Below are 12,363 nucleotides of genomic sequence, written 5' to 3' on the forward strand. Positions count from 1 at the left end.
CAATGAACATAATGAGAATATATAAAAAATCAGGTACGATTTATGTCCAATGATCGCGATTCATAAAAGACATAATTTTCACAATTTGTAATCTATTATAAGATATGGAATAACTATAGTTATACATTTAAAAAAATTCGCAATTAGCTACGAAATTTATTGAACATAGCAAAACCGTATAAAAAAATAAATATTGGAAAGAAACAACTACTTTTTACGATAGATTTCTCATTTAGGTTGGAACAAATGAGTTTGTAGCTTCATAGAAAAGATAACGATCACGACGACTCAGGACGATTTCTCAATCGATTGTGTTCACGATTTCGCGACCGTGGCCTCGATTAAAATGGATTCAAGGTGCTCCATCAACGAAATGACCGATTCGAGACACTCCCTCGTCGAGAACGTGCTTTTAAGACACACCTTGAATTAACACAGAAGGTAATAAAAAGTCGGTTTCCCGGAATTTACATTTACTTAGTCTGAAAACCAAGAAATTGGCTGTTCACGCGGTGGAACGTAGAAAGTACTGAACGTTTCTGTCTATTCGATATACACGGTAATAAAGGAACGGTTGAATTGTTAATGGTGTGGCAATGTTGCTGTAAGTGGAGCAATTTTCACTCGCAAAATACATATACGGAAGATCGTCGTCAATGGAGCCAGATGTTTCAATGTTTACGGCGTCGTTGAAATCACGCAAAATAAACTACGTACATCCGGCATGATTGGCGTGTGAACATTTTGAAAAACATGAGATACTTCTGAGTGACTAAGGACATGAAGATTTATACTATTATTTATACTATTATTTAGCATTTGTTCAGCTTGCAAGAAGTTGACAAAGAAACCGATGCTACCGATCTTGTAAGAAATTTATACAAAAAATTAGCATTGTCGATCTTACAAACAATTAACACAACATGTACAAGATTTATTGTAGCAAGGTTTATTTTATACGAAAGTTTGCAACGATGTTATAAATGTTCATCTTCTTTTATTAAAATGAAAAATTAAATTTTCAACATCGAAAGATGAACAACAATGGTGCAGGGGATCTGCAAGGTTCACATCTTCTATTGTATATCTTCTGAAGTTCCCTATGTAAAGACAATGCTTGTAGCGATTATTTTCATCAATATTGCAAGGTATTAAATTAAATGAAAATTTTGAAATATTCAGTAACACTGTGTTGTTGTGAAGTACCCTTAACCCTTTCACTACAAGGGTCATATATACCTGCAAGTATCGAGTAATAATTTCCTGACACACATACAGCACGTGTATTCATTTTTTATAACGTAGACTCATATTTCTTTCCCTGTATGTGCACTGTACTATGATTGACATACTTAAATCTTCACGCTTGTAATTTTTCCATGCTATTTAAAGAGACTTTTAACTCAGAGTATTTTTAGAATTTTGAAATTATTGAATTCGTTATCCAGGGTTATATCTGAAAATATTTTCTTTCTACAAACTGAAGTTTAACATTTTGATTTTATACCTGGAAAGTCATGTTGTTAAGAATAACACCATCTCAAGAGAGGGCACGATGTTTTTGATTACTATTACAAAGACTGCTACAAAATCTTTGTAGCAATATAGCAGATTTTAGGAAATTGTATATTTGAAATTACTTAAGAAAACTGTGTATACATATTTGAATGATTGCTGAAGTCATCGATCCTACAAGAGTAATAGCAAAAGGACAACACATCTATACCAATGATGTAATCTTTCATTATTAAGAGAAATTGCAGAAAATTGGAGTTAAATTACAGAAATATATCTTTGTCAAGGTGCAAAACTGCAGATTATCAACCTGGTTCTATCGTTAGTGCAAGATACGATAAAACAGCGTTAGGATTCTTCAGTGAATCTCATACTTATCTTGTTTAATGAATCATCATGATTGGACACATGATTTATCTTGTTGGCGTGAATACAAAGACATTATAGTCGTGTAATAAAGTGGCGACTATGGGCAACGAACTTTCGTGGAAAATGGGATGAACTGTATTTTTCGAGTGGTTTAGTTATCGAATATTCTTATACCTGACTCTGCTATTTCTAGTAAACGAGTTTATAGACATGGAAAGGTTACGAGGCCGTTTCCATCGATGATATTATTGATAGCAGCTGTCTATATAAAGATAGACAGTTTTTCTTTCGTAATGAGTAGGGAAGGATTCCATTGACTGACAGGAAATCGATGTTTACATTTCGATCAATATGGATATACGTATAATAAATAATATGATGTGAGATCGCTTAAGAGAAGATAAAAATATCAATCTACAGAATTACGAATATAATTCTAAATATTATAATGCAATAAAACAATATTATGTAATGAATAGAATAATTAATTGGACGAATAACAAATTGTTCAAATTGTAGGAATATTTTAGTGGAATTATATAATCGTGTGAAGTTAAAAAACCAGAAGAAAACTAATATCAAATATGAATATACGTGTTACTACGCAAATAGTACCGGCATTAAAATATTGATTTTTTTTTTTATCAATGATGAATTCGCGTAACAAAGGTTGGTATTAAAAAAACCTGTATTTAATAAGTGAGAAAGTATGTTTTTTGAAGTATCTTATCAATATATCAATAGATAAAAAATTTAATCGTACGTAAAATATAGAAACAGAAACAGGGCAATTCCATTTCCTTCCTTATCGACTTACGATGCATATACAAATTATGAAATATTGATAAGTAAGGATTTCTTTCCACTGAGATGATGCATACACCACATACGTATTGCCATAGCAAGATAGCGGCTTGTTGTTAAACAGTTAAAATAGCATTATGACACGCAAAACCGATGTTGATTTTGTATAGAGTTACATTCGTAACATTGCGCGAATAAAATACTATGTTTATTAGCATCCTGACAAAAATAAGTGGAAAACACTTCTCTGAATGAACAAACAACGTATTGCAATATTGCAACAATGCATTATTAAAGTTGACTATTTTGCAATACTTTGATATTCTATATTTAAACATTTTACAATACCAAGCGCACTGATACAGAATTTCGTCAAATTTACCATATTAAAATAATAGAGTAAACCAAACGAAAAACATTGATCTAAAAATATTTTTCAAACATTCATACCTTTCTTTCTGTTGCATTTGCTTCAGCATGATATCCGCAAGTGGATCAGCTGGTGGCCTTTCCCCGAGGAGTCTTTGTCTATCTAAATCACCCTGCATTTGTGCAAACGCGTGTTCACCAATGTTAACGGATGTTTCTAATTGCGCAGATAGTTCTATACTTTCATCGCCTATAATAAACAGAAGATTTCAATAAATAACTGCACCAATATACACATTTTTAATATCGATTTATATTATTACCATGTAAAGCATGTTGAGGATTGTCGATGATTCTAATTTGTCGATCAGGAAGTAAAGGTTCACCATCCATCCCACCTATATCGTTTGGTAACTGCCAACACGCATTATCTTGCTCTGCTAAATTTCTTGGGAAATAAAGAGGAAGAAGAACTTCGTATATTCCAAGATCGCATGGTTCCAACACAAATACAATACATGTAATAGAATCACCATATTGCTCCAAAAATCTCCTTATTGTTCCTATTACAAGGGAATGTATGGACTTATACTCGTTAAACTTAGAAATTTATACTAATTTACATAATTCATACTTACTAAGTGCAATATGTGCTCCAGCATCAGGAGGATAATTTCTTCGCACAGTATTAATTACCGGTAGCGCAATCGTGCGTAAACCAAGCTCTCGTGCCTTTTGTAAAACATTTCTATAAGAAAAGACAAGTACTATTTTATGCTATTTATCTAAATATCATAAATATATTTGCTTTAGATGGATAAAATTTACCTATAGCAGCAGTGCAACGTATTTTGAGCTGCTGTTTGGTACTTCACGTTGTATACTGGTCCAACAGTATGAATAATAAAACGTGCAGGTAATCCATGGGCTTGTGTTACTCTTACTTCGCCTGTTTTGCACTCTGTAAACATAGTCATTCATATTGTATGCTTACAAGCGATCTAATTATTTCTTATTTTACAAGCTATGTACCTTTGATTTCATTAAATATTTCCATCTTAAGCGCCGAACCAGCCCGAGCAAATATTCTTTGGCACATAGGACTGTTATCATCCATTGTTTCATTGGTAGAATTCACTACTGCATCTACTTGCAAAACAGAAATATCTCCAGCCCTGAAATACAATATTATTTATAATCCTTCATAGATAAATTAAATTTATTCTTCATACTGATTACAACTTTACCATAGCGCAAGTTTGTTGTTAAGTGCTGGTTGACAAGGGAAAGGACTGATAGTATGATGCGTAGGTTCTCCAATGGAACTGGAGTAATCGGTGAACCGGTGCTGGACAGGGAAGTCGGACCATTTTTTCAATGCGCCCGTCTCCACCATATCCGGGGCAACACCCAAGGGTTCCATGAGCCTCATTCAGCTGAAACAAATAAATTTATCATTAAAATCAACGAATCGCTTGTATTAACCTTAGCCTAACCTCATTCTTCTGTCAACTAAAGCTAAAAATAATCCGATGTAAATTCCTCATGTGTTGCCCGAGACATTTACAAATCCCTCCATCTTCTATTCTACCATTCTTCCACATCATTCATTCACGAATATCGAATTCTCTTTGTTATACTCCTCCGCAAAATGTCACGCTGTCGACTAAAGAGCATGCGCAGCGTGGCGCTCGAGTTGACGCGAAATTCAAATCGCATCGAACGCCACGTGTTCTATCGTTTCAATGAAATAAGACACAATATAAGATACTGACACACATCGAGGTAAATAATAAAATTAGATCACACGGCGAAATTGTATAGATATATACACAGGAATACAATATAGGGGAAGACTTTATCGAATTTAATAGGGTCATAAAACGCTATAGGGAGGCAAGGTCGGGAAAGTTACCCCAAGCCGAAGATGAAATAGTTGCTGACGCGCGGACCATCTCCGATATTGTGGAAACCTAAAAATAAACAGTGCTATCGATGAAAATCTGGGGCACACCCCGGGCTAACGGGAGCAGCGGGCGTCCAAGGACGTAACCCCGATCGGGAGTTTCGAAAAACAACTTAATTCGTGGAGGACCCGTGTCGTCCTGTGCGCATGCAATCACGTGCTGCGCGTTAAAGCCCGTCTGTGTGAGATCTCCCTCCACGGAAACGATGAAACGTGCGTCCGTGTTGGACACAGAATGTAGGCTTCCCTAATGGCAAGGAGACAGAGGCTGGCGCCGTCTGTCCTGCTGCGGAACTTATATCCCGACAACCCCATAAAGAACAGGATCATCGACCTTTTTGCGTTACTAGGTCCCTGCTATCCTTCCTAACCGTTTCACAACCATGGACGAGATATCTCACGACACAATATTGTTCGTACGATGCTACGGACAACGTAGTAGAAGTTACTAAACCTTTACTAAACAGAACAAAACAGAAAACATACAAAACAAGATTTTACAATAAATGTCGGTACATCAGAGATAAACACCAACTAAATACAAGAACAATAATCCTAAAAATTTCAATTACAACATCGTGTAATTACATATATGTACCTTCTAGTTATTAATTTATGGTGAAATTCCAGTTCGCCTTCGAGATAATTAAATATAAAAATTACAAAGGTACTATTTCAGACTAAAACAGAAGATGATATACTGTTAAACTGTGACAATTGTTTAGTATAAAAGTAACTAATTTTATCACATTGGTATCAGTGATCTAGTCTGGGATATATACCAGATCTTAATTATAACCCTTGATAAATATAATTTTATTTTGTAAAATTATACTGCCTTTTTCTTATTTTATAAATCAATTATCTCTTCATCCATTGTAAGTGTCACAAATGAATATTTCTAATAGCAAGCAAAAACATATTCCATTTATTTTATCATTTAACGACTAATTTATTCAACCACCTCAGGTGGCTCCAAGCGCTAGAGATGAGCAAAAGTGAGAATTACGTTGATTAACCTAATCTATTATATTCTCAAAAAATATCAGTCCTTCCTTTAGAGCAAAAGTTAGTTGAAGATCTTTATTTGATAAATATTTACCGTTCAATTAGAACAGAACTTTTGAATTCTAATATTTTTGTAGAAAACAAAGAGGGAAAGAAAAAGTATCTTTTTATAAGAGACAAACAGTTTCTGAGCGTACATCAATGTAGTTCATTTTCTAGGTATAACATATTGTTAAATGTTGGAAACAGGGAGGATCTGGAATGCGTATTCAGAATGCGTCATTCGCGAAGATCCACTTCTCATCGATCGGACCCTACTTTTCTTCCATCAAATTCCTGAAAACTCCTCTCTATCGCGCAAGAAACTCTAGATATTATTTGCATAAAACCATTTGTCAATTTGTTTTAGAGAAACTATCGATGAAAATGGAGAAGGTGTAGGAAGAGGAAAATGGAACTATGAAAACGTGACATTCCATCCATAATTTTTGCTAGTTCGTGTCAACAGAGACGCGAGAAACCGCAAATTGTTCGTCGGTAGAAAATTCTTATCAGTGGAACATTCGAGTAGCTGAAGTAACAATGCACAATGGAATAAATTAGCATTTTTATGGCAGCGCCGTGTACGAACGGTTAAAACCTTGACGAATGTGGAGCAAGATGCTCCATCGATCGTATAAATGAATTCTGATGTTTACCCTGCAAAGTTCTTGGTACGAGTGCGCGCGTTAAGAACACATCCGGTTTAATCGATTTTAAAGGGAAACATTGTCTGCCAAGATCGAACTAAAGCTACGTGGGGGGTCATGGCCACGTATTCTAGATATTCGCCGGCGATAACATGCAATTTCAATGTTTCTTTTCATAAGAAAATTAACCCATGTAATTCTACGTTGAACTTCATTGGATATTCCTTTTCATCAATGTTCATACGATCATTGAATTTTTGACTTCTAATATTGTTCTTGTTTCGATTAACAATAAGAGCTAGTAATGTTTGAAGAAAAGCTTTAGCATAAAATGAAAACTTTTTAATCGCCTAGAAGATATGAAAATAAATCCAAATTATAAAGTTTCTACGACTATAGTGTTGAACACGTACTAGTTGAGAACAATCACAAGAAACATAAGAAATTGTGTTGATAAAAAAATCTTCTTTTTAATAAATGCCGACGTTCATCCCAGTAGTTTTGTCACTTTATCACTCCCATTATTAATTCACGATCGTCAGTTGCACTTGCCAAGAGCGAGAACTTCGAAACGCATACGCCCCCGGAATGGCACCTGTATAATAGACGAGTGTTGTGACGTTCTATTTTGTCTAAAGTTTTTAATTAAATTTAATCTCGCTGGCGCGAGCGAAAGGTTAGTCACGTCAACGTGCAGCATCTTTAATTAAATCAAACTATCAAACATGCTGTGCACGTATCGTACATACATTGGATCTCAAAACCTAAGTCGGTTCGCAGATACAAGAAATTCTATTGCGATTCTAAAATAGTTGGAAACAATTTTCAGAATGATAGAAACACAGAGGTACGGTAGTGACGCTTTTGAAAGATCACTTCAACCTCGACTTACCACGAAAGGGTTAATGTTTCAATCTATTCCAAGCACAAAGGCAAACGCCGACGAGCTAATCGGCTGTAAAGGGCCCTCCACTTTTACCACCATCATCCTTGAACATGCATTCGAAATCGAGCCTCATACTCCACCTCCAAAGAACTCTTTCCACCTTATCTCTCGTCCTTATTCCCAACAAACTTCCAGCCCATCAATCATTCAAAGGAAACTTCCAAGATAAGTGAAGAGAAAGGAAGAGACAGCTCGAGATTTCATTTGCTTTCCACTCCTATATACTACATGCAACTGTCGCAAAGTTTTCGTATGCTTCAATTTCTTTTTTCCACAATTTCCAGCTCGATATCGAGCGATCGAACTTTGAAATGTGTCGTGCGCTCGGCTGTCTAGAAGAGTTCCCGTTTCTCCGAGGGAAAACTTCCTTTTGTCCCTTCTTTCCCCTCGGGAACCACTATTTCTACGGTTTCGACTATCCTGGAGGGAAGATAAAGATATCTCCTGCTATGACCTAGATTAAACGATTACCAATAAAGGTCTTTTTCTTTTTCTATCTCTCAAAAGCTCACCTATGACGTCTCGTGTGATCTTTATTGCCCCCTTATAATTGCAATTCCACGATGCAAGTGGTTGTTAGTAGCTTGCGTGACTGTGCTTTTTACGGCTAAGCTCGATACGTTTGCTGCTGCTTAACGCCGCCGGAAATCTCGATTCTGTGATATTTGGCTTAAGTCGAGATCTTGTCACGTTTCTTCCTTAATCTTCGTGATTACAATAATCTGTCTATTTCGTTAATTGTCTTCTTATCAATATTTAATCGCAGACTACTCGTCGTTAAGGAAGATCTAATTTTTATTTCATTATTGTAACCTATGTTGTCTGGTAAAAAATCTTCACAAATAAATATTCAGCGTTTGTAGTATATTTTTAATTGTGAAAAATCTTTAAGAAAGAAAAATTTAATGTTCAAAAATTTTCAATTGTTAAAGATCTTAGCAAACAAGTACGCATCTTTGGATAAGATAATTATATTGGATTAACCTTTATAACGTAGTGATCTAGAAATAAAACCGCCAACTAATCTGAGATTTATTAACATGTATGGCAATGGGTCTCCACATAAAGGTTAATCCGTATATTTATAATAATCTTTCTACTTTATTAACGATCATCTTATGAATCACCGAGTTTAATATACATTTCACTCAATCGTGATAAATCTAGTTTACGAACATTTGTTGGAAATATGATACGGTTAGCCGTGTGTTTAATTAGAGTAAGATGTCGTGTCAGATTGGAAATAACACAGATTTCTTGCGTCCACGCAAGACGAGCACTGAACAAGTTGTTCTTCGATTTAATAATTTTATTCTCTCGGGGTGAGTTTCCATTGCACGTGAAACGGGGTAAAACGAATCCACTGTTTCGAATAATTCCGGAAAAATTAATTAACCTCGAAGCTAGATTTTCCTCTCGGTCTTAACTGCATCAGCTCAAACGAGTTACTGGAAATTGCCACTACTCAACGAGGTACCCAGGACAGTATACCTGTCGAAGAATCGATCGGAAACAATAAACGCAAATTGAGTTCGAAGAACACTCAAACCATACTTTCCACCTCAAATACTCTTGATTTTCTCCATTCTATAATTGTGTTCACTTTAAGCGCACCACTCTAGAGAATTTATTAAAAAAATTCTCTTCTGAAACGCGGTTTGATTTAGTTTTTCAAGTATCGATCGAATAATTTGCCTAATTAATGAATTAAATCATCGCGCGAACTGCGACGCAATTCATTTTTTCAAAAATATGGGTCTTTTGATATTAAAATTATTAGAATGACTAAATTACAGTTTCTCATAGAAATTTTATTTCTTTTTTTTTTTTTTTTTGTAAAATGTATGAGAGACACTTTTTCTTCGTTTTCATCTCTTTGATGCAAGTTCTATACTTTAATCATCGGTACAGGATGCGTCTATCGTGCAGGCAAATATTGTTAGATACTTTACTAAATATACAGCATATTCCGAAGAAGTTTGTTTAAATTTCATTACAATATTATATAAAAGTAAACGAAGAAATTAATCTTTAAACAAATACACGAATAAGACAGTATTCTCATTAAAAGTTCCTAGGAATACTGAGAAATGTAATTTGAAACTATAAAATCCGGTACAAAATATTATAAACAAACGTTCCTTTCCGATAAAAATACTTGCACCAAACAATCTCGACTATGGAAGAATCGGTCTGATTAAATTCGTCGGAATAACGCTATCCAACCCATCGAAAGCGAACTTTCATTTCTTTAAAATCCAAATACGAGCGCAATCGAATTTAATTAAATTTAACGAACTGATACCATTAACACCGTGGCTTTTATCTATTCCTCGATTAGGTACATCTGCCTCGAACGAACTCTGCGTTGTATCAATCCCTCGCTTTACTTTGCTAAAACGTGGTTTTCTTCGATCGAAAATATGGAGAAATAAATTCAACCGGACGAATTAACGTTCGAAGTTGTGCTGACTGTTCCCGTGCCGCTGGGCGATCACGATTACGTCGGGTCGTAATTGGCCCTGTTTCCCAGCGAGTCAAAAGGGAAACCAACCACGAAAGCCACCCCAAGGCTCGAACGAGAGAGTGTACGACTTTCATTCGCCGCGTGTCGCCAGGGCCGTGCTTTCAGACGAGCTTTGTTTCCCATCCGCCGTCGCCCACCCGGAGACCCACAGCCGCCTTTCTATTAAACAACAAACGACCTAACACACACGGCTCACCGGTCAATCGATGTTCCACATTCGAAGCAAGGTGAACATTTGCGAGCTACTTCGTGTCTCGCTTCTCACCCCGCGGGGCTTCTCGTTCAAAATGCCTCGCCAACCAGAGAGGAAACCGAATGCATCCCTTTACCCGCTCCAGGCCAAACAGACAGATCATTCTGCGTCAGAGTATATCGATGCCATTCTTGCAGAGGAATTTTTGGTAGTTAATGTCGAAATAGAAAGAATTTCTCGAAATTATTGAGATGGTAAAAATTTTAATAGCGGTGATAATAAAGTTCAATAGTAACCTAAATGTCTAAGGTAAGAAATGGTGATGTTTAAGTTTACCTTAAGTTGAATAAATAAAACTGTATCTATTGAAATAATGATTGGGGTTCGATGTTAATTCGAGTATTCAAGGTATGTAGAGCACGGTGAAGTTTAGATTCAAAGGTTAAGCTTGATACGAGAATTATACCGATCAAAATCGAACGCTACGTTGTAATTCAGCTATTTATCAACGTTGGTGTGCCATAGTCACTTAATAAAATTAGTTTCAGTAAAATAAGGCTTTAAAAGTAGGCCTGCCTCCAATAGAGAAGTAATAGAATATTTTGCTAGAAAGTGTTTAACCTCGGAACCTAGAGACTATTAAATAAATTGTAAAACATGAAAGATTCTTTGACTTTGTAAAAAGTGTACTACGATATAATTTTATATACTAGAAACGTGAAGTGCCATATTTTCTCTGCTAAAAGAATTGATTAATTGTGGTATCGTGCGCCAAAATTTAATCGCACCTCTAAATCAGCAAGCGAATAAACATGAGCATCGAAACGCCGGGATAACGAGAAATCGCGAATGCATGTTTATCCCAATTCCATCCGGCACGATATGCATACTCGTTCCCCATTAATATTCCCCGATGAACGCGCGCTCAACAAATCTGTCCATGCCTCCACCTGTACAAATTTACATACGTAAACACGCGGTTTTCATCGTCGAAACAAATTCCTTGAATAACATAATTGCTCCTGGCTATGTGCCTAATCACGTAAATGTTTCATTCCTACGAAGAATCATAATCTTTTGGTTTTTCCTTACACTATTTGCTTTCTTATTACATGACTATGCTTGTGCATGAAGATGTAGATGAAATCATTTATTCACGATGCTAAAGAGAATTTTTATTCAAATATTTCATTCGGGGTAATACACGTTAGACATCAAAATTGCGAATCGTTGGAAAAATTATAAGACGAATATTTTTTAACTCTGATTTTTCGAATTTATATATCTCACGTTTTATATTTTCCTTAAATTAAAAAGAAGAACTATTTAATATTTTGAAAGATACCATTTGGCCAGAAATAGCTCGAAGAAAGCGGCGTTCGAGAAGTAATTAGCTAAATCAGCTGATTGGAGGGGTCGACAGAAGGAATTACAAAGAATGCCTTGACTAAATAATTTATGCTGCTGAATATCATTAGAGATGTCGTCAACTATTAATAAACCACGTCGACTAACGATAGTACGAAGAATCCAAAGAATAACGAACGTATCATTAATAACTTACAATGAAATACGTAGATAACGAAAACATTGATGTTCCCTATTAAGCCGTGTGTATCTCCTTTACAATTAATTCAATTTAACTCCAACACTAACACAAAGAATTTCAAATAACACAGATAGATAGATTAAAAATTCCTGTTACTTATAATCACGAAACAATTTACCATCATCGTGGCGAGTCATTGAAGTCGTTCGAGGTAATTCATTATGACGAGGTATAAAAATAGCCACGAGCTCGATAAACGTTAGATAAAGAAAAAGAATAATAGACTCATGGGTAATTTCCACAATTAGAGTACAATGAATTATGTATAAGGAATATTTTTTCTAGATATTTTCCCAATTTTATAAACTCACATATTTTCGATATTTTGCTCCGGGAACCGCGATAGATCGAAATATATATCACCATAA

At 35.4% G+C, this 12,363-nt stretch overlaps 1 protein-coding gene across 2 annotated transcripts in view; it reads right to left on the bottom strand.

Moving 5' to 3' along the window:
• Gdap2 (ganglioside induced differentiation associated protein 2) overlaps nt 1–12,363 on the bottom strand; it is a 67,974-nt gene that overhangs the window by 27,264 nt on the left and 28,347 nt on the right. Inside the window, exons 1-7 of one of the 2 annotated variants that reach the window (XM_072008571.1) lie at nt 4,554–4,702; nt 4,305–4,493; nt 4,090–4,232; nt 3,886–4,018; nt 3,696–3,805; nt 3,381–3,620; nt 3,139–3,307 (exon numbers count right to left, since the gene is read on the bottom strand). In XM_072008571.1, the coding sequence (XP_071864672.1) occupies nt 3,139–3,307; nt 3,381–3,620; nt 3,696–3,805; nt 3,886–4,018; nt 4,090–4,232; nt 4,305–4,489 (980 nt within the window). In that variant the 5' untranslated portion in view covers nt 4,490–4,493; nt 4,554–4,702. Of the gene's footprint in view, nt 1–3,138; nt 3,308–3,380; nt 3,621–3,695; nt 3,806–3,885; nt 4,019–4,089; nt 4,233–4,304; nt 4,494–4,553; nt 4,703–12,363 lie in introns of those variants that run through there. The other variant, XM_072008570.1, reaches the window with a different exon arrangement.

The sequence above is a fragment of the Bombus fervidus genome, chromosome 8 (assembly GCF_041682495.2).
Source record: "Bombus fervidus isolate BK054 chromosome 8, iyBomFerv1, whole genome shotgun sequence".
Taxonomy (NCBI): Eukaryota; Metazoa; Arthropoda; class Insecta; order Hymenoptera; family Apidae; genus Bombus; species Bombus fervidus.